This window comes from Sturnira hondurensis, unplaced genomic scaffold, assembly GCF_014824575.4.
Source record: "Sturnira hondurensis isolate 20B ecotype Veracruz unplaced genomic scaffold, ASM1482457v3 Scaffold0022910, whole genome shotgun sequence".
Classification (NCBI taxonomy): Eukaryota; Metazoa; Chordata; class Mammalia; order Chiroptera; family Phyllostomidae; genus Sturnira; species Sturnira hondurensis.
The window spans coordinates 7,051,032-7,074,148 of record NW_028095541.1 but is presented as its reverse complement, the minus strand read 5'-3'; the positions used below and the strand labels follow the sequence as shown (position 1 = coordinate 7,074,148).

The 23,117-nt window shown below is 37.9% G+C and overlaps 1 protein-coding gene across 4 annotated transcripts in view; it reads right to left on the bottom strand.

Moving 5' to 3' along the window:
* Positions 1 to 23,117, bottom strand: part of BRCA2 (BRCA2 DNA repair associated) — a 100,744-nt gene that overhangs the window by 35,973 nt on the left and 41,654 nt on the right. For 3 of the 4 annotated variants that reach the window (XM_037037170.1, XM_037037169.1, XM_037037171.1), the window contains exons 13-20: positions 17,542 to 17,611; positions 13,979 to 14,412; positions 13,369 to 13,550; positions 9,805 to 9,992; positions 6,193 to 6,363; positions 5,341 to 5,695; positions 742 to 897; positions 494 to 638 (exon numbers count right to left, since the gene is read on the bottom strand). In XM_037037170.1, the coding sequence (XP_036893065.1) occupies positions 494 to 638; positions 742 to 897; positions 5,341 to 5,695; positions 6,193 to 6,363; positions 9,805 to 9,992; positions 13,369 to 13,550; positions 13,979 to 14,412; positions 17,542 to 17,611 (1,701 nt within the window). Of the gene's footprint in view, positions 1 to 493; positions 639 to 741; positions 898 to 3,376; positions 3,532 to 5,340; positions 5,696 to 6,192; positions 6,364 to 9,804; positions 9,993 to 13,368; positions 13,551 to 13,978; positions 14,413 to 17,541; positions 17,612 to 23,117 lie in introns of those variants that run through there. The other variant, XM_037037172.1, reaches the window with a different exon arrangement.

The following is a 23,117-nucleotide window of genomic DNA, read 5'->3' as shown; positions in this document are numbered from 1 at the left end:
GTAAAGTCAAAGGAGTTCATCATTACCAAGTCCTTATAACATGAAATGTTAAAGGGACTTATCTAAGAAATAGATGATCAGTAGTAGAAGAGTGAAATGCAACTGATCCTAAAAAAAACCCCCAAAGCATAAACAAACTAAGCAAACAGCTAGAAAAGGAACAAAATCATAGAAATGGAGATTACATGGAGGGTTATTATGGGGAGGAGGAGGGGGGAGAATGGGGAGAAAAGGTACAGAGAATAAGAAGCGTAAATGGTGGGTACAAAATACACAGGGGGAGGTTAAAAAAATGGGACAACTGTAATAGCACAGTCAATAAAATATATTTCAAAATAAATAAACTGATTCAGAATTAGAATAAATCTATTACTTAAAGATAATTTATCTGATCTAATTTATCTGATAATTTAAATTAGAAGCCTCCAAGATCTCTAATTAAAAAAAAACAAACCTGTTTTCATATAAACTTGTAATGTACAACTCATTTTACCTTCACGCTCTTCAAATTGTGCTTGAATTTTAGTGAATAAGCATTCTAGTTTCCTTTGTTGGGCCTCCACATATTTTGCTGCTTCCTTTTCTTCTTCTCTTTCATTGCGAAATATGTATAATCCAGATGGTGTCTTCTCCATCCACTGTAAAAAAGCATCAAACAGAAATACACAGTAAGGAGGAATCATTCAAATTAATTGTCTCAAAAGAGAGAAATACAGAGTAAGTTTCAAGAATAAGTCGTACCTGCATAGGGTATACTCTTTGAATAACTACATCAACACAACCAACATTTCCCCCATCACTGAAAAGTGATGACAAGGGCAGAGGAAAAGGTCTAGGGTCCAGAGAGAATCCAAGCTTGGCATACCAGCAAGCAGGCCGGGTACTGTTAGCAGAAATCTGAATAAATTAAGAAATACATCAGTTCATAAGTTCAGTAAATACATTCAATTCTATTTCAGACTTCATAAGGTTTTCATTTTTTTAGGACTTCTTTAAAAATATCACTTTAAAAAGTGTCATGAAGAAAGTTATTAAGTAGAAAAAATGTAAAAAAATAAAAATATTAGACAGCAAGATACTATACTTTCAAAATATAGTATCTTACAAATTATTCAAGCAACAGACTCAGATGCAGAGAACAAACTGAAGGTCACCAGAGAAGAGGTGGGCTAGGGTCCTGGGTGAAAAAGGGGAAGGGATTAAGAGGTAGAAAGTGGCAGTTACACAATAGTCAACAAAGTGGGAAGTACAGGATAGGGAATATAGTCAATAATATTGTAATAACTATATATGGTACCAGGCAGGTCCTGGAAATATTGGGGAGACCACTTTGTGAAGTGTACAAACAAACCACAATGCTGTATGCCTGACACTAATACAGTATTGAATGTCAACTATAATTTTAAAGTTGTTAAAAACATTTTTTTTAAAAGAGACTAAATTGTGGAAAGAGGGAAACCTATTGTACAATGGTCAGAGAGTGTAGAGCAGGGTTAAGGGAGGCTCTTTTTCCTTTTCAGGTTGAGGAAGACCTGTGGGCATCTAAAAGCTGAGGAAGATTGGTGCTGCCAACAGACAGTGGGCTGGTGGTGAAAACACTCTAAAAGTCATTGTGGTGATGGCTGTGCAACTCTGTGACCATGGAATTACCACTTTCATTGGATGAATTGCATGGTGTGTGAATTGTCTCAATAAAGCTGTTTAAAAAAATTGTTCATACTGCTCTAAAGTCTCAATGTCATGTAAATATGACTATAGGTATACCTTGTTTCATTGCAGTATGCTTTATTACACTTCACAGATATTGTGTGCATTTTATAAACTGAAGGTTGGTGGCAACCCTGAATCAAATAAGTTTATTGGCACCATTTTTCCAGCAGCATTTGCTCACTTTGTGCCTGTGTCACATTTTGGTAATTCTCACAGTATTTCAAAGAAATCTTTTTCATTTTTATTAGGGTATGGTGACCTGTGATCAGTGATCTTTGAGAAATTGTTTGTGAAAGGAGGAGTCCATCCATGCAGCAGACGTCACTGTTGTCTCATTTTAAGAAACTGTCACAGCCACCCCAGCCTTCAGCAACAACCACCTGATCAATCAGCAGCCATCAGTGCCGAGGCAAGACCTTCCACCAGGAAAACAACTTGTTGAAGCTTCAGATGATGGTCAGCATTTTTAGGACACAGAGTATTTTTTAATTAAGGTATGCACATTGCTTTTTTAGACACAATGCTATTGAAAACTTAATAGACTACAGCAGCAATTTTCAACTGGTGCCACAGCCATGAGAGGCACAGTGGTGTGCCACAAGTATTTTAAAAACATGCAATACCTGATTATGTAGAAAAAGGCACTGACTTCTTTTCTCTTAGACTGTCAAATCAAAAAATGACAATAGCTAACATAATAATAGCCATCTGATGTGAATGAATCAAAATTATACCTATTTTGCCCTGGCTGGTGTGGCTCAGTCAGTTGGAGTATCATCCCAATAACTAAAAGGTTGAGGTTTCATCTCCTGGTCAGGATACATGCCTGGGTTGTGGGTTTGATCCCCAGCCTGGGTGCATGCAGGAGGCAACAGATCAATGCTTTGCATTGATGTTTCTCTCCCTCTCTTCCCCTCTCCCTTCCCTTCTCTCTAAAAGAGAGAAAAAATGTCCTCGGGTGAGGATCAAAATAAAAATTATACCTTTTTTTAGTTAGATTGACAAAAAGTATAAGTTTCTTGGTGTGCTACAGAATTTTAGTAACCACTTTATGTGTACCACGAGATGAAAAAGGTTGAAAACCACTAGACTACAAGTAAACAACTTTTATATGCAACGGGGAACCAAAATATTCATGTGACTCATGTTATTGAGATATGTGTTGTATCATGGTGGTCTGGAACCAAACCCACAATATCTCAGAAGTATGCCTGTATTAGAAAACTCATAAAACAATTCAATTTAAACATGATGGGTTGAAATATACTTATTTAGGCTTCCTAAAAAAAAAACCCCTACAAAAACAAAGAACTGGAGAGGACAGTAGATGATATAATTACCAAAATTTTGGAAGTTAATCATTTGTTGGATGAGTAGTAGATAATAAAACAGCTAAAGAATAATCCCAGTTAATAAAAATAGCAAACACTCACAGAGCACTTACTGTGGTGCCTGGTAAGGTGTTAGTACTTTACACATATTAACATCTAATCTTCACAACAACTCTTAAACTCATTCCCTTTTTATGGGTAACAAAACTTAAGCATGAGAGAAATTACATAACCTACCCAAGGTTATTCAGCTAGCAAACTTGTTGTTATAAAGCCAATATGAAAGAAAATAATTTAAGAAAACTGAAGGCAACAGGTACCTCTGTAGGCAGGAACTGAAAACAGGAGGAAGGTAATCAAAACCTCAGTTACCAAGCAACCTGGTGACTATTCTTCCCTCTTCTGGGCTCAGAAAGAACCCATGAGCATTTACTTTCTGAAGAGACTGAGCCACACATATCCTGGACTCTGGACCACCAGGCAGATGTAGCTAGGGTGCAAGTGAGATGCTATACTGAAAACAAAAAAGCAACAAAAACCCTTATGCTGCAAATGAATCCCCCTTTAGTTTCCTTATTCTGTTTAGCTCTCAGAACAGTCACTGATGTTTGAGGGTCTCCTAATGAAAAAAAATCAAATCCCTGTCTTACCACCCAACAGGTTGACAAGCTCCACCTCACACAGAGCTTCTAATCAGCTCATTAGTGCCTTACTCTTGAAGAGGAAAGAACAACTAACAATCATCAGTTGAGGAAAGTATCCAACTTGAGATGCAAACAAGAAAGGAGGTTCTCATAGGAAAAAAAAACACATGAAGCATAAAAAACTAAAATAAATAAAAATATTAATCAATCACTTCAAAAAGATGAGAAGATGCTATATGCATGTAACAAGAACCAGATGTCATAACAAAGAAAAAAATTAAGGAATTATAATGGTCTCTTGAAAATTAAACATTTATGCCAACAGGCACAGATTCACTTTAGGGATTAAAAGGAAAAATTAAGAACTAGAAATTGGTGGAGAGAAGACAAAAAAATGAAAGATAGGAGGAAAAAAACAAGAAAATTAGAGGACCAATCTAAGAGGCCTAGTACCTAAATATTCAGAATTTTAAAAAATAAAGAGAGAAATATAAGGGGAGAAATGATCAAAGACCTACTTCAAGGAACTTTCCCAGAACTCAACGAAGGACATATGTTTATAGACTAATTACCACTGTGTACCCAGGACAATGATTAAAAAGTAAGGCTGACATCAAAGTACATTATTATGAAATTTCAGAATACTGGAGACATATGATATTGAAAATGTCTTGGAAAAAGATCCCATAATGAACGACTGGGAATAGCATGAATGCAGCAGAAGCTACAACTAGAAGCAACAAGTGAATAGAGGAAGTATCTTCAAACTTATAAATAAATTATTTGAACCTCAAAGTCTACATTTGGCCAACCTTACAATATGATTAAAACAGCTGCACACTTCCTTTCTCAAGAAGCCTCTGGAGGTTGTGTGCCCTTAAAACTAAAAAATAAATCTAGAAAGATATGAAATTGAGAAAATTCTACTGACACAGAAAGAGGTGAAAATACTGTCCAGGATGATACCTATGTAGCTTATATAGAAAATCACCACTTTAGAATAAAGCAAGAATATGGAGAGGGGCAAGGATCTCCAAGAAAAAGAAATGGACCCCAAAAAGGTTATTTTAAAACACTGAGATGAGTTTTATGTAACTCCTGTGTTGGTGGTTAAGGACACAGAAAACTAAGGAGAGAAAAGAAAAGGCAACACAGTAACTCCAGGGAAAGCAGTAAGTTGTTAAAAAGGAAATGTAATCATATACATATTGTATGCTGAGTTGCAAAAAATATTTTTCATAGTCATTATAACAAAAACATTGACTATATGCTTCAGTCCTCTCTCACAGCAGGGAGCTAATATAAGTCAATGTCTAAACTGAAGGAGAGAAGAAGACACAGCATATAAGCCAAGAAAGAGCCAAGGGGATTTTCAGTGGTTGCCTTTGTGGGCACTGAATGGGGAGGTCAGGGAGGGTTGCATCAGTGACTACTTTTTGGGGGGTCATAAGCTTTATATAGTCACATACAGCTTAATGATGGGTATACATTCTAAGAAGTATGTCTGAAGAAACTGCTGCTTATACCCAGATAACACTAAAAAAAAGATCCTTAACAGGCATAAGTATATTTAAAATTTTAGATGTAAAACCTTTCTAAAATTTAACCGAATCAGTGACTGATTTTTATCAAGAGAGTGCATTAATTTAACATACCTTTAATCTAAGAGATTCTGGGGCTTCAAGAGGTGAACAGGCATCAGGAGAGCCTACCAGTTCTGCTCCATGAGTGATGATCTTCTGACCGACAGCCCATCTACCTTTCTGTACGAGAGCTGAGAGAGGGGGGTCCAGCTGGGCCTTCACAGCGTACCATCCATCTGTCAGTTCAACAGTGGCTGCTTTGCTGATATCCACATCACTAGTTTTACTGCTAGAAGTTTCAGGTAAACTTGAGCTTGGTAGAAGTATTTCAGAAACACAAAAAATAAGGGTTTTTGCAGCTGTGTCATCCCTTTCCATTATCTTTTTTATAGCTGATCTTTGACTTTTATCAATTTCCACATCATATCTAAAAAGAAAAACGCATTATTTTAGAAATTGTGAGTCTACAATTTCAATGTAAAAATGGTCGTCTAATAATTGACAATAAAAATGTAGTACTTTTACTGAAGAAATACTGAGATAGAAGAGAATTTAAAATTTAGTAGCTAGAAGTATATTAAGCTTTATGCTGTTAAAGTATCAGTTAAATATTAAAACTCCCAAATGCAAAAATGTTTTATTAGTAATTTGCAAACAGTGGATCAAATTGGAAATTCATATCCTTCTCAGATGACAAGAAGTTAAGGAGGGGGAGAGGGAAGAGGGAAGTAAAAGGTGTATGAATTCCCTTGGGTGGGGCCAGGGAGACAACAAGAGAACTACTCCGTACAAATGAACACCAGGTGGGATGGCAAGTTCACCACCCACTGGCTCGTGTACCTTGATGGTATGAAGTCACAGGCTGCATATAAGTCTGAATCATATTGCAGGGTATGAGCACATAGTGGAATGCTGTAAACTTACCTGTATTTTAGCTGAAGAAGCACCCTTTCTGGGTTTAAGCATCTAGCAGCGAAGTGCTTAGGAAAGGCAACTTCCATAGCTGCCAGTTTCCATACAATCCATCTATAGTGATTATAGACCCAACCTCTAGAAATAAGCTTTGGATCCACACCTGGGGTGTCACACAGAGCCCTGAACAAAGTGCAATAATATAGTAAAAAACATGTAAGATAATATTAAATTCAGTAACTATGATTATTCTTTGCAAAACGTATACTATGCAAAAACATTCAATAAATTTCTGAGTTAATGTATAATCAATAAGCAATGTAATTTTAGAAAATTATTTGACATGTATCAAAATATATTACAAATCCACTTAACATATTAGTCAATACAATTATTTCAACTGGAAAATGGGATTCTTAATTTCAAATAATTATATTTGTGATTACTTTTCATCTTAAAGAGACTGTTTAGAAATCACGTAAGAACTTCCCCTCTAGTCCTGGTGCTCCCCCCTCTACTCAAATCACAAACTCGTCTTCCTTCCCCATTCTTACTCTTAGTACTAAGGAGGCAGAAATAATCAAAAGAGAACTTTCATAAACTTCCACCCTCACATACACCAACCCACTCGCATCTGTACCCTTCACTTTAGCCTCTCCTGCCATTTGTACCCAAGCTCCCAACCTTTCTTGCCTAGTCAAGGACACTGACCTAGAAACGCCTCCTTCTCCCTTGCATCATCAATTTCACTCCTCTCTACTGGATGATTTCCACCAAAAAAAATACTGTTTCTACCTTAAAACAAATAAACACAACAAAACCCGACACCCTCTGATCCTACTTCCTTCTCCAGATACTGCCCTTTTTCTCTGCTTCTCGTTTAGGCAATGCCTGAAAGAATGACTACATTCTCTCTCTCTCCAACTCCTCTAGCTCCACTGCCCTTTTTATTGCATTCTGATCAGGCTTTTGCTCCACCAAACTACTTACTGTATTATTTTATTAAGATTAGTGATGACCTCAATGTTGCTAAACCCAGCTGTCAATTCTCAGTCCCCATTTCACTTTATCTGCTAGCAGCACTGACATACCTGGTTATTCTCCATTCCCCGAAGTTCCATCTTCACTTGGTTTGCAACACCACACTCTTTGGCATTTATTTCTAACTTGTGGTTGCTCTTTCTAAATCTCTTTTCCATAGCTTTAAATTACATCTATATCCTGACCACTCACAAATTGATTTCTTTGGCCTATACTTTATGAACTCCAACTGCCTATTCAACATCTCTCCCTGCATGTCTACTGGTGAACTTAACTTCAAATGTCCCAAACTGAACTCTCAATTACCCTTCCCTCTTGGTCTTCTCAGTTTTATGTACATGGTAACTATCCTTCCAACTACTGCCAAAATCTTTTGAACCCATCTTTACTCCCCTCTTTATCTTACACTCCTTATCCAATCCTTGAGCATTTGCTTCAATGACTGAAACAAACCTTCAATCCTTCAAAATACAGCCAGAATCCAATTGCTTTTTACTAACTCAATTGTACATCCTTGGCCCAAGCAAATATTTCTCACCAGGATTAGTGCAAAAGCTTCCTAAGTGGTCTCTCTGTCTCCACCCTTGCCCTTCCCTACTTTCTGATCCTAACAAATAGCCAAAGTCATTCTTTCAAAAAATAAGCTAGATCATGTTACCTTCTGCTTTAAACATTCAAGTGAAAATGATTACTCAGAGTAAAAGCCAATGTTCTTACAAAGATCTATAAGGTTCTACCCTTCTATCTCATCTACCACAGCCCCTGCTACCCAGTCTACTCCCGCTACACTAACCTTCCTCCTACTGCATGCTGCCCTGTAGAATCTGGATGCTGTCCCCACACAGTCCTACGCTCATTCCCTTGACCTCCTCAGGTCACTGATAAGAATGTCACAAACCCAGTGAAGCCTCCTGACACTTACTCTATTAAAAAAACTGTACCTCTCCTCACCTAACTCTCCCTAACTCCGCTTTCCAGCTTTGTCTTCATAGTATTTATTACATTCTAATATACTATACAATTTACTTATTTTTTTAACCTTCACCAGAGGATATGTTTTTTCATCAATCTTAGAAAGATGAGAGAGAGAGAGAGAAATCAATGTGAGAAACATTGATTGATTGCCTCCCATAAGCACCTGACTGGGGTTGGAACTCACAACCTCATTATGTGCCCCAATGGAGGATAGAACGAACACACAACCATTTTGGTGCTCAGGACCTTGCTCCAACCAAGCCCCCGGCCAGGACCAATTTACTTTTTAAAAAAATTTTCTTTCCCCACTCAAGACTGCTCTACTGGAATGTTTGACTTTTAGGGAAGATTATTTTGCTGTTGTTATTCCTAATAGGATAGTATCTGGCATATTGTAGGTGCTAAATAAGTATTTACTGAATGATCCATAAACAACCTGAGTTTTAACACTAAAACACTATGAATCTTGCCCACCTGATCACAGGGCCATCACTCTTAACCTCTACACAATGCAGTTTACTTAACACAACAAAATACTACAACTGTTTATCATACTTTTCCAACTAGAATCGATAGCAGATATATGTTATGTGAGGCAAGTACAACATGTAAATAACAGTTTTAAAATAACATATAAGTAACAAACATTCCAATAACACAAAACACATAACAAAAATTTAATAAAAAATGTTTTATCACTTCCCCAAAACTTTAAAATTTAGAAAGGTGTACAGAGACATTAAAAAATAAGAGCACTACAGAAAAGCTTCCCATCTCTTGTCACTGGCATGAGGCAATACATCTCTGAGATCAAAAGCTTTAAATTATGCTATATAAACATTAGAATCATAGGAAGTTATATAGTTTCTAAACTGTTGATGTTGAGGGCAGTGGTGTTTACTAACTTTTGGCATTTACTGATATTTAAGTACTTATGTTTAATTTTTACATAAGTATTTCTATTTAATTTTTACATAGTATTTCTATTTCATATTTATTGAAATACACAATGAAAGAGAATAGGACATAATTATGTAGGTGGGGGTCTATAATAAGGCCAATTCAAGTTTAATTTTTCATATCAGTCTTTATTTTGCAAATGTGTAAGAAAAGTGTCCCAATTTAAGAAAAGCCAATTCATTAAATCCTAAGACAAAGCATAATTTTCTTTTTTAAATATTTCAACATGCCCTGGCTGGTGTAGGTCAGCTGCGTGGAATGTTGACCTGTGACTGAAGAATTGGGGGTTTGATTCCCAGGCAGGGCAAGTGCCTGGATTGTGGGTTCAATCCCTGGTCCGGGTGCATGCAGCAGGTGACCAATCAATGTTTCTCTCTCGCAGTGATATTTCTGTTTCTCCTTTCCTCTCTCCCTTCCCCTTTGCTCTCTAAAAGCAATGAAGGAATGTCCTTGAGTGATGATTTTTTAAAAAAGATTTCAATAGAATGTAAAATGAACCATAATGCATTTAAAATGATTCAGTATATAAAAATTTGATTCCTGGACAAATTTTTAAGTTCAAGATAGATTAGGAAAGAGAAAAAAGAGGGACTTTGTAAGGAAGAGGGATGAAACAGTACGTAAAAGATCTCTTTTTACAAACAGTACCGATAAAATTCTTCTTTTCCAGCCTTCCCATCATTGGAGGGTATGAGCCATCCACCATCAGCCAACTGTGCTCCCTTTCCAGCCCCTGTACCATCTTTACCAAAATAATCCTGAGTGTGGAACTGAAAAGATTCTGCATTTTTGCTGTTAATTTTTATGCAATGTTTAGAGACGCCATATATATATAGCTGCAAAAAAGAAATAATAGAAAAATCTGATAATTAATGAAAAACAAAATCAAATCAAATAGAATGTTTTGTAGAAAACAACTGTAAGAAACCAAAACTGATTTTACCCCCAATTTTTCATTTAAATAGTAATCACTATTAAAACATTTAACTTATCTACTAGAAGCTAAAATGCTGATGTACTATAAATAACCCACGCATCAGAGAGTCTGCTGCACCTTTTTCATACCCCTGTGTCTATTTCTCTGGATAGATCTGCCACTGGAAGTCATTGTGGGGGCAAAAAAACCCCAAAAGAAACAATGTTTAACAAAAACCTTTAAGTGCAAAAATTTAGGAGAGAGAACAGTAAAAAGTTTAAGTTTTTCAGGGAGTCTGACCTCAGGAGGTCATTTTTCTACACTGCCTGGCCTAGGTCAAGGTACTTACTTTTATCCCAGAGGCCTGACCCCAGAGTATCTTTTCCTTTTTTCAGACTTCACTCTGGAGTCAGGCACCTTGCTCTGGAATTGTAGCTCTTCTACTTGTTAGTCATGTGACTTTGGGCAGTTACTTAACCTTCTCTGTGCTCCCATTTATAAAATGATGAACAAAAAAATGGTGACTTTATTTCAGGTACTTGTGAAGGTTAAATGAGATACAACCAGCAAGCACAGAGCTTAGAAAAGTGCCTAGACATAGAAAATACTCAATAAATATTATCTATTAATACTCGAGAAATATCATCTATTAATACTCAATAAATATTATCTATTATCTACCAATATTATTTTCACTTCTCTGGTGCCTAAAATGCTAACTAGATAGTATTGGCTTAATAAGAATCCTCTTTTAAAAATGTGGCTAGCTCTTAGTGGGTTCAGAACTGTGAGTTATTCACAATTTAAATTCAGTAAGACTACCTTCCTCTAACCCCTAGCCGAGGGCACTCATAATAATAAAATGAGTTTTGAAAAGAGAAGAGAGGAACTTCCGGCCAAGATGGAGGAGTAGGTAAAAACACTGCCTCCTCGCACAACCAAGTTTCAAGACAATAAAGTTTTAGTAACAAAAACGCAACCAAAACACAGAAAATTAAACTGTATGGAAGTCCTACAACAACAAACCATTCATCCAGACTGGTAAGAGGGGCAGAGCCAGTGGCTGGCGGAGCCGGGTCACCCAGGAAAAAGTGGCCAGACAGACCCAGGCACGCAGGTGGCGGATGGCAGATCCTAGGCAGATTCCAGGTACGGCCCAGTGGGCGGACCCAGTGGGCGCACAAGGTAGCTGACTGACCGTGGTGACATATTCACACTCAGATAAACCAGGCGAAGGGGTGAGCAGTGAGACAAACTGCTCAGGCTGGGGCCTCAGCATCAGGAAATAAAGCCTAAAAGCACGAATTGGAAAAACTTTTGGGGGTCGAGGTACCGGGAGAAGCTCCCAGGCTCACAGAGTTCAATGGAGAGACCCACAGGGTACTGGAGGGTGCACAGGCCCACACACCTGGGAGCTGGCACCAGGGAAGCCCAGTTTGCTTGCAGGAAGCAGCAGAGGGGACCAAGATCCGAGAGAGAACAGAGCAAACATCATTGCCCCTCTCTGACCCCGCCCCCACATACAGAGTCACAGCCCAGCTACTGGATAGCCCCACCCTGGTGAACACCTAAGGCTCCGCCTCTCATATGTAACAGGCACAAACACACCAAAACATTATGGCTCAAGAAGAACAGCTCCAAGCCCCGGAGCCAATACATCTAAGTCACCAAGAGATAGCCAACCTATCAGATGCACAGTTCAAAATACTGGTGATCAGGATGCTCACAGAACTGGTTGATTTGACTCACAAATTAGAGGAACAAATGAAGGCTAAACTAAGTGAAATGACGGGAAATGCACAGGAAACAAATAGTGATGGAAAGGAAACTGGGACTCAAATCAAGGGAGTAGACCAGAAGGAAGAAAAAAATGACCAAACAGGAAAGAATGAAGAAACAAGAATTCAAAAAAAAAATGATGAGAGGCTTAGGAACCTCCAGGACATCTTTAAACGTTCCAACATCCGAATTATAAGGGTACCAGAAGGGGAAGAGGAACAGCCACAAGTGGGAAACTTATTTGAACAAATAATAAAGGAGAACTTCCCCAGTCTGGCAAAGGAAATGGACTTCCAGGAAATCCAGGAAGCTCAGAGAGTCCCAAACAAGTTGGACCCAAGAAGGAACACACCAAGGCACATCATAATTATATCAGCCAAGATGAAAATGAAGGAGAGAATTCTAGAAGCAGCAAGAGATAAGGGGACAGTCACCTACAAAGGAGTTCCCATCAGACTGTCAGCGGATTTCTCAAAAGAGATCTTACAGGCAAGAAGGGGCTGGAAAGAAGTATTCCAAGTCATGAAATCCAAAGACCTATATCCAAGATTGCTCTATCCAGTAAAGCTTTCATTTAGAATGGAAGGGCAGATGAAGTGCTTCTCAGATAAGGTCAAATTCAAGGAGTTCATCATCACCAAGCCTTTATTATATGAAATGTTAAAGGAACTTATCTAAGAAGAAGATAAAAAATATTAACAGTGAAAGGACAGCAAACTCACAGTTATTAACAACCACACCTAAAACAAAAGCAAACTAAGAGGACAGGTAGATCAGAAGCAGAATCACACAAATGAAGATCACATGGAGGGTTAGCAACAGGGGAGTGAGAGAAGGAGAAGTGGGGAGAAGGTACAGAGAATAAGTAGCATAGACAGTAGGTAGAAAATAGACAGGGGGAAGGACAAGAATAGTGTTGAAAATATAGAATCTAAAGAACTTGAGACACATGGACATAAACTAAAGGGGGAGAATTGTTGGGGGGGGGGTGTGCAGAGTGGAGGGGAATGAAGGAGGAAATGGGACAACTGTAATGGCATAATCAATAAAATATATTAAAAAGAAAAAAAGAAAAGAGAAGAGAGATACTAATTCTGAAGCACAGATCACTTTGTAGGATTAAGGCACCAGAGTAGAAGGCTGTCCCTGTAGGTGGATTAGGAAACATGGTGATTTCTTTCATCCTGGTTCAATCAGTTTTTTATTTCAACAGAACAATTTGGAGCCCTGGCTGGTGTGGCTCAGTGGATTGAACACCAGACTAAGAAGCAAAGGGTCGCTGGTTCAATGCCCAGTCAGGGAACATGCCTGGTTTGTGGGCCAGTTCCCCAGTAAGGGGTGTGTGAAAGGCAACCACACATTGGTGTTTCTCTACCCGTCTTTCTCCTTCCCTTCCTCTCTAAACATAATAAAATCTTTAAAAAAATTAAAATAAACAGAATAATCTGGAGACACTAGTTGATAAAGTAAAATTATACATTACTATAAAAGCTACTAGTGTGGTTGACAAAGCATACCTGTTTATGGGAACATGCAGAAGGAACTTGGCCTTCTACTGCTGCTTTCAGAGAGATTCTTGGCATAGAGGATGTTTTTGCAAGATACAGACTTCCTGGCTGCGGAAAAATATGTTGTCCATGTTTCTTTTTAATCCGCATATTCTGCATATCCCTGGCAGTCTGAAGATTTGCAACTAAATGTATTAAGGAATAAGTAATTAGCAAAAGATAATACTGATATAAAATTTAAAAGCACAATCCTTGCTTTATAAAATTATACATATCACTTAGCTCTAATTTTAAATCTTCAGGAATTAAAAAAGTTTCAACTACTAAAGAATAGAAATGTCTATTATTTTTATTTCAGATTTGGAAGAAAATTAGTAGCCTGATCAAAAAATATATTCCAGTAATACTAGCCCTAAATTTTGTGTCTACAAGTAATTACCTTTGAAAGAAAATATTAGAATAATTTAAACCTAATCTTTGGGCTTGGAAAACTCTAGCATTAAAGACAGTTTTGAAATTATTAATCATCACAAATGGGGGGAACTCCTCAAAGCATTATTTAATTTAAGAAATATTTAACTAAAAGGCAAAAATATAAACACAAATTTTCACACAATACCTAAAGGTTTTTCTTCACACTTTGTGGAGATTATAGTTGCTACTTGATTGGAGTTATCTGTGTTAGACTGATGAATTTCATTGTCATTAATATTATTTTTACTACTACCAGAGCCATGTTCAACTATGTTTTTTGGTTTTTGTTTGTTTTCCTTCAAATTAGTATTGCTGCCAAGACACTGATCATCTCTGTGAGAATGTGATTTAGCTTTAAAAGGTGGGACAAAGACTCCTGTCAGTTTGTCTGTACTCATTGAGTGTCTCCTTTTTTTATTTCTTGTGGCAGAAACTTTACAAACTGGCTCCGCCAAAACCGATAAATTGCTTGAAGAGTTTTCAAAAGTCAGTTGTTCATAAAAATGAGATTTAGACAGACGTTCCTGACCAGGTTCAGTAAAATTTGGAGTCTGTATTTCTTGCCTTTCCTTAGTTGTGCTACAATGGGAAGAAAACATTTGATTAGTTACCAACAAATGTATACATATACACACACAAGTTATGGGATATGCATTTTTGGGGGGGAGACCCTCACTGCTATATGGTAATACTATTCTGGTAACTGTTTTGCATTTGCTATCCAGAACAATAGCACACTTTCCAAGTCCATCACAACTTCTCACATACTGACACCAGCCTTTGACTTTACCACTTACTTCCCATAATGAAAGAGTCTGTCAAACAGGGATCTTTGTGTCTATCTCCTCACTCACCTCTTTTACCAGAGAAAGTTACCTATCTTCTTTTCATGGCTAATGCCTTCACATGTATTTCTGATCCCAAGTAATATCTTGGTCTTTTAGGAGCCCCATTCTTTCAGTCATTATTCTACTTCCTTCCTTTCTCTTTCTACTACCTGTTGATACTTTTTTCTTTAGTGTCCTTTTCATTTAGCCAGAAAGCCTTGACCACTCTTTAAATGCTTTTTCCTCAGCCTTGAGTCCCCTTCAAGATCATACTCACTGTTCCATACCCCTCATCCCCAACTTTCCTAAATAAGTAATCTAAACTAGCAATTTTCACTTCCTCAATTTTCATTCATTGAACTCTTATTTTGTCCTACTACTCTACAAATTTTTCTTGAAAAAATCACTAATAACCTCCCAAATACCAAAAAAAACCCCAAATATTGCTTCATGTGTGCACTCATTCTACTAGACCTTTGGCATTTGTGACAACTGACTTTTTTCTTCTTAAAATTCTCACCACTAATATCTACACCACCATTGCCCCTTCGTTTGTTTTTCTTCTGCTGCTTTTTTCTTCTTGACTCTTAAAAATATTCCTGTCTCCAAAGTTGGATGTCTTTCCTAGACACTTTCCTGGGCAAGGCCAGTCATATCCATTGCTTTAATTAACATCTACCTAACAATAGAAACATTAACCCGTATCTCATGCCTGACTTTCCCCTAGTGTTATTCCTATACTTTGAACTGCATAAAGCACCAGACAGCCCTACCTTGCTCTTCCACACTCTTCTCAAACTCAACATGGCCAAAATTAATCATCTTTCCTAGCATATACGTTCTTCCTAACTGGTATCTTTTGAAAACCCCATACTTCCTTTTACCCAACTTGAAACCGATGGAACTTGAAGTTACCCTAGAACTAATTTAGTTACCCATTCATCTATCCATCAAATATTTAATGAGGTCCTACTATGTGCCAGGCACTGTTCTGGCTGAAGGATATAATGAGGAAATAAAATCAGAGAGTTTATATTCTTGTGGAGGGAAATAGATAAACATGTCATATGGTAGTAAATGCTATGGAGATAAACCTTGTGATACTTGGCACCTGAAAAAAATCTATACTCACACTTCTTTGATAATTGGTTAGTGTTAAGACACTGGGGTAGAAATAATTTCCTCTCAGAATTTCAAAGGCATCGCTCTGCCTTATACATTATAGAATCTATAATCTTCCAGCTTCCATTGTTAAAGATGAGAGGATTTATATACGACTCTTAAAACTTTGTTTGAAACCTGATTTGTTTTCTTGTCTTCTGAAAAATTTAAGGTTCCTTTCTGTACCTAGTGTCCAAAAATTTCACAAGGATTTCCCTTAGTATGGGTTATTTTATTTATGTGCTCATTCTGAGGACCCTTTTAACCAAGGAAACTCATGTCCTTTAGTAGTAAAATAAACTCTTTCTTTGAAAATTTCTCTCTTCATTTCTCCTGTTCCTTCTTTCTCAAACTTCAAAATTTCAGAGTTTTCTGATGATCTTTTTGGTACTTTCATTTCTTCATCTTTTTGTTCTACTTTCTGGGAACACTCATAACTTTGATCTTCTGTTACATCTAATAATTTATTTGTGCTATCATGTTTTTAATTTCTAAGAGCTCTTTAGTACATATTTTAAGGATGCAGTATGCTCTTTCCTGAGAGTATTAGTAAGTTTTTAAAATGTTTTCTTCTTGCACAGTCTATACCCTTTAAATTCCTTATCCTTCCCACCCTTCTTCCCTCCCTCCCTCCGTTCCTTTGTGCTTCGGACACTATCTTTCATGCAGGCTTTCTCCCAGGGACAGGTATTTCTTGATTAGCTCTTCTTATTTCAGAGTGAGGCACTGAAGAGCTGACTGAAAGCTGTGTGCTGCTGGGCTTGCCCGTTGTTGACTTCACTGTCTGGTGATACAGCTATGCTGTTGCAACTGTCAGTATTTTTACTTTGGTCTACTGAGCTGGTCATATCCCACCCCCGCCTCCAACAAAAACCTTCCAGTCTTCTGCCTAGAGGCTTGGCTGCCAGCAATGGAAGCCAAGTACGGGAAGGAGGCCAGGGAGTCTCACTATTCAATACAGAGATTTTTACTTAATCTCTGAGTTCAGTACCCTCCCACCACTCCATCCCCAATTCAGAATCCCCAGAATCCCTCCAATTCCTCTTCTCCAGAGAATAACCTTCTGGAAGAGGGATAACTGCCTATCTGCAATGGCAGAAGAGATATGGATGTTTCTTAAACAGATTTTCAATGAATCTTCCTATTGTGTACTTCACTTGTAGTACATGTTGCTGACAACCTGAGTCTCTTTCAGACTCTTTATAAAAAAATTAAATTGAGTGAGTAGCTTTTCTACTGGCTCTAATGTCAGATTTGGGCTTACTAAGTCTTTTAGCCTTTTTAGCTTCCAAAATTTTGTTGTTCCTTCTTATCACTGTCCTTGTGGATTTATACATTTAAAAAAATCTTTGTAATTTTAGTAGGATTTTAGAGGACAGATAAAATATTTCCCATGTATCCTATCTTTTGATAATGGATTTTGACTAACTTTTTTGACCCCACTTAACCTCAAAACTTCAGAACCTCAGCCATAAAAGGGGCATAGTATCTGTTCAACTACCAAGTTATAACTCTAAACAAAAAATAAGCTGGTATATGGACAGCACTGAACAATATGACCCAAACACACAATGATTTAACCCTGATGCAGGCCTTTAAAATGAAAGCATTAACTACTGTATGCATGTTAGTGCCATTGTATTTATAAATATTTATGTTAAAAACCCATACATTTCCTATACTGTACTAATAGAATTAAAAAAATTTAAACATGTCTTACCAACAAGGTCCACAGGTAATTGGCTCTATAGAAATGTGATGCATAAACAGTCTTCTATCTTTAATTGTGCCTAGGAAAAATTTATTTTACATTATATCTTAATAAAAATGCATTTTATGTTAGATATTAATGAAAGACTAACGGGAGATTTTACTTTCTATATCTATTTATTACATATTACTGTAAATATTTACACACAAAATTTGATATGATTATAAGCTTTAACATTTACAATGCATATAATGGATTCTCAGTAACTACCAAAAGACATATTTGATTCATACATTGATGACTATATTCCAAATATAGTCACAGTACAAATATATTCATAGTACAAACATATAAAAGAAAAAAAGTATGAAGTTAGCTGATGTTAATCATAACTTGAAAGGTGTTAGCTCATTGCCAATGCAAATATCAAATTTAAGAGTTAGTCTTATAAAGGCTTAGAAGCTAAACTTCAGATATTACTTATTCTCAGAGTGTAACTTGTACTTCTTATATCTCCTACTAGTCCACTGGGAGGGGACTAGTTGAAAAAACTAGCATGCATTGATAGAGCCCCAAGATCAAATACTACACAATCATGAAAAGAATGAGGAAGAGCTCTCCGTACTTATTAGAAATGATGTCCAGGTATGTTCCAAAGTAAACAATACCAACAAGCAAAGAAGGTATAAAACATAGTATAACATCCTGATACTTTGTAAGAAAGAAAAATAATGAGTGTGTGCGTATACTAAATTCAAAAGTATTGCATATGTGTATACTGTAAGACAATGAATCTCAAAGGGTAATCCCTGGGGGAATCTACAACTCTATTATGGAACCCAAGCCGTGAAAGCTAATAACAACAACAACAAGAACAACAATAATAATAGCAGTGGTAGTAGTAACATGTCATGTCTGTCTTTATTTTAAATATATTTTATTGATCATGCTATTAGAGTTAATCCTTTTTTTCCTCCCTTCCCCCCATCCCCCTGTACCTGCCCCACCAGCATTCTTCCCCCTTAATTCATATCCATGGGTCATACATTTCTTTGGCTTCTACATTTCCTATACTATTCTTAGCCTTTCCCTGTGTATTGTGTACCTACCATCTGTGCTTCTTATTCCTGTACATTTTCCGCATTCTCACCCTTCCTCCTTCACAATGATAACCCTCCATGGGATATCCATTTCTGTGATACTGTTCCTGTTACAATTGTTTGCCTAGTTTGTTTTTGCTTTTGATTTTTTTAGATTCAGTTGTTGATAGTTGTGAGTGTGTTGTCATTTTACTGTTCATAGTTTTTATCTTTTTCTTAAATAAGTCCCTTTAACATTTCATATAAGGGGTTGGCGATGATGAACTCCTTTAACTTGCCCTTATCTGGGAAGCACTTTATCTGCCCTTCTGTTTTATTTTTTATTTTTGAAAAATATTTTATTTATTTATCTTTAGAGGGGAAGGGAGGGAGAGAGGGAGAGAAATATCAATGTATGGTTGCCTCTCATGCGTCCCCTGCTGGGAACTGGCCTGCAACCCAGGCATGTGCCCTGACTGGGAATCGAACTGTGATCCCTTGGTTCACAGGCCTGCCCTCGATCCACTGAGCTATGCCAGCCAGGGCTGCCCTTCTGTTTTAAATGAAAGCTTTGCTAAATAGAGTAATCTTGGATGTAGGTCCTTGCCTCTCATGACTTTGAATACTTCTTTCCAGCCCCTTCTTGCCAGCTAGGTCTCTTTTGAGAAATCAGCCGATAGTCATATGGGAATTCCTTTGTAGATAACTGTCTTCTTTTGCTGCTTTTAAGATTCTCTCGATATCTTTAATCTTAGGTAATATAATTATGATGTGCCTTGGTGTGGACTTCATTGGATCCAACTTCTTTGGGACTCTCTGGTATTCCTGGAAATGTGTTTCCTTTGCCAGATAGGGGGAGTTCCCCATTATTTTTCTAAATAGTTTTCAATTTCTTGCTCTTCTTTTCCTTCTGGCCCCCCTATGATTCAAATGTTGGAATGTTTACAGGTGACCCTGAGGTTCCTAAACCCCTCCTCATGTTTTTGAATTCTTGTTTCTTCATTCTGCTCTGGTTGAATGTTTATTTCTTCCATATGCTCCAATCATTGATTTGAGTATCACTTTTCTTCTCTTCACTGTTGGTTCCCTGCATATTTTTCTTTATTTCACTTTGCACAGTCTTCACTTTTTCCTCTATTTTGCAACCATACTCAACCATTTCAGTGAGCATCCTGATTACTAGTGTTTTGAACTGTGCATCTGATAGGTTGACTATCTCTTCATTGCTTAGTTCTGTTTCTGGAGCTATGATCTATTCTTTCATGTGGGCCATATTTTTTCTGTCTCGGTGTGCCTATTATACTGTAAGTGGCAGAGATCTAGGTATCTGCCATGGCAGGGCAACCCACATCCTGGTTGTGGCACTGCATGTGGGGGAGGAGCAGGAGAGGGAACAATGCCCTTGCTAGGCTCTTGGCTGACTTTCAGTCACTTCCCCGCTACCCACAAGCAAATTGGTCCCTTCAGGTGCTGATTCCCTGGTGGGTGGCTTTGTGTACATTCTAGGACCCTGAGGGCCCTGGCGACAAACTGTCTTGTGAAACTGGGAGTTTCTCCCACCGCTACAACTCAAACAGGTTTTTACAGCCAGAGGTTTTGAGGCTTTCTTTTCCTGAGCTGGAACCCTGGGTTGCATGGTCTTTCTTGCTCCCCAGGTGTTCCTCTCAGTTTATCTGTATTCAAACTTGGGACCACCCAGTCCTCCAGCCACCACCTTGCCACACATCCTCTCTGCTCCAGCTGCCTGTCTCCACCTCTCTTACCCGTCTGAATGAATGTTTCTTCTTTAACTCACTTGGTTTTGGACTTCCATGTGATTTGGTTTTCTGGTCGTTCTCATTTTTGGTCTTTAAATAATTTGCTGTCCTTTTGATTGTGCAAGGAGGCAAAGTGTATCTACTGATGCCTCCATCTTGGCCCCATATATGTCTTTTCACTTGACATTTGCACTACGGGTGCATACTGTTGCAGATGCTGTGCAATGATTAGCTCAAGCCCATGCATTTATGCTCACATAATTCCATTTTTACATAAAACAATAACAAAAAAAGTTATTCAGACTTGGATATTCAGTGAGCTTGTCACCACAAGTAAAACAAATGGCATTATTTGCTGTCAATGGTAAAATGTAAGCTTTTAAACAAAAACTAGAATTTGGAAAGCATTTATCTGACTGTTAATCTAACAACTTCTCAGTACTTAAAACTTTTCACATTAGATCAATGGTGATAAAAAGTGATTGCTCAATATTGTATAAAATATGCCAATATGTGGAAGACCTGCATAACTATGTAAACTATTGTTTTCAACATAACCAATGCACAATGTTATAAACAAGAATTCCTCAGTCTCAATTTTTAACATGGTAAATACAAATAAATATAGTCTGCATACACGGATGTTCTTCAATACTAAATAATTTTTAACAGTATAAAGGATTCCGGCCAAGATGGAGGTGTAAGTAGACACACTTTGCCTCCTCGCACAACCATAAAAGCTACCACAACTAATCTCAAAACAAAAAACAACCAGGACTGCCATAAAATCAAACTGTATGGAAGTGTAGCAACTACAATTTAAAGAAGAAATATCCATCCAGACAGGTAGGAGAAGCTGAGACGGGGAGCCACGGCAGTGTGGTGGCAGTGGCAAGGCAGCTGTGGTGGTGGCCAGTGGAACAGGCGGTCTGAAACTCGTATGTGGCAAATAAAAAAAAATGGGAGGGACATCTGAGGAATTAGCAATCCCAGCCCAAGGTCAGACCATGCAACCCAAGTTTCTAGTGCCTGGAATAAAGCCTCAAAACTTCTGGCTGTAGAACCCAGTAGGAGGTGGGATGATGGAAGAAACTGCCAGGCTCTCAGGACATTCCCTTTTAAAGGGCCCCCAAGGTCCTAAAACATTCACAAACCCATCCACTTTGGAAACCACCACCAGGGCAACAGCTAGAGGAGTTCACTCACATACAGAAAGTGGGTAAAGTGACTGAAAATGGGGCGAGTGCTCAGCAAGTGGCAGAGTTCCCTCTCTAACCTCTCCCTTATATACAGTGCCCTAACATACAAGCAGTGAAGAGGGTTGTCCTCGGCTGGCGAATACCTAAGGCTCTGCCCCTTATAATGTAACAGGTGAGCCAAGACAGAATCAAAGCAGCTCTACCTAATACACAGAATAAACTCAGGGAGGCTGCTAAATTGAGGAGACAAAGAAATATGGCTTAAATGAAAGAAAAGATCAAAACTCCAGAAAAAGAACAAAGCAAAATGGAGACAGCTAACCTGTCAGATGCAGAGTTCAAAACACTGGTGATAAGCATACTGAAAAAAACTGAGTATGGGAAACACATAAGGGAAGAAATGAAGGTTGTATAAAATGAAATAGAGAAAAATCCAGAATTCTGGCCAAGATGAAGGCATAGGTAAAAACCCTTTGCTTCCTCATACAACCAAAAGGAGGACAACAACCAATCTAAAATCAGTAAACAACCAGAAGTGCCAGAGAATCAAACTGCTTGGAACTCAGACAACCAAGGAATTAAAGAAAAAAATAAATCAGAACAACCAGAACAGTAAGGTGGCAGACCAAGAACCACAAGGCCAGCTGGCTGAGAAAAACCATGAAAAGGCTGCGGACCAGCCTGCTGCGGCTTTCGGCAGACTGCATGGGTAGGGCTGCCTTAAGGAGAAAGCGGACTACAGTGATTGCCATGGTGGAAGAAATTCCCCATCTCATACGAGAATCCCTCGGAAAGTGCACTAGGTAGGAGCAGGCAAGCTGCATTGTTCCCTCTCTGGCCCCTCCCACAGAGACAACACCATAACGCAGTAAGGAGGTTTGCCATGCCCAGGTGAATACCTAAGGCCCTGCCCCCTTACAACCTATCAGCTTCGCCAAGACAAAGAAATATGGCCCAAATGAAAGAACACAGCAAAACTTTAAAAATAGAAGTAAGCAATGAGGACACAGGCAACCTACCTGATGGAGAATTTAAAGACCTAATAATCAAAGTGCTCACAGAACTGATTGAGTTTGGTCGAAAAAATGAAAGAACAAATGAAATATACCCAAAATGAAATAAAGAAAAATATTCAGGAAACCAACAGTGATAGGAAGAAAACCAGGACTCAAAACAATGATTTGGAACACAAGGAAGAAATAAACATCCAACAGAAACAGCATGAAGAAACAAGAAGTCAAAAAAGTAAAAAGAATCTTACAAACCTCTGGGACAACCTGAAACATTCCAATATCCAAATAATAAAAGCGCCGGAGGGAGAAGAACAATAGTAAGAAACTGAAAACTTATTTGAAGAAATGATAAAGAAAAACTTCTCTAATCTGCCGAAGAAAATAGACTTCCAGGAAGCTCAGAGAGTCCCACAGAAGCTGGACCCAAGGAGGAACACACCAAGGCACATCCATCATTAAGTTACCCAACATTAAAGATAAAGAGGAAATCCTAAAATAAGCAAGAGGAAAGGAGACAGTTACCTACAAAAGAGTTCC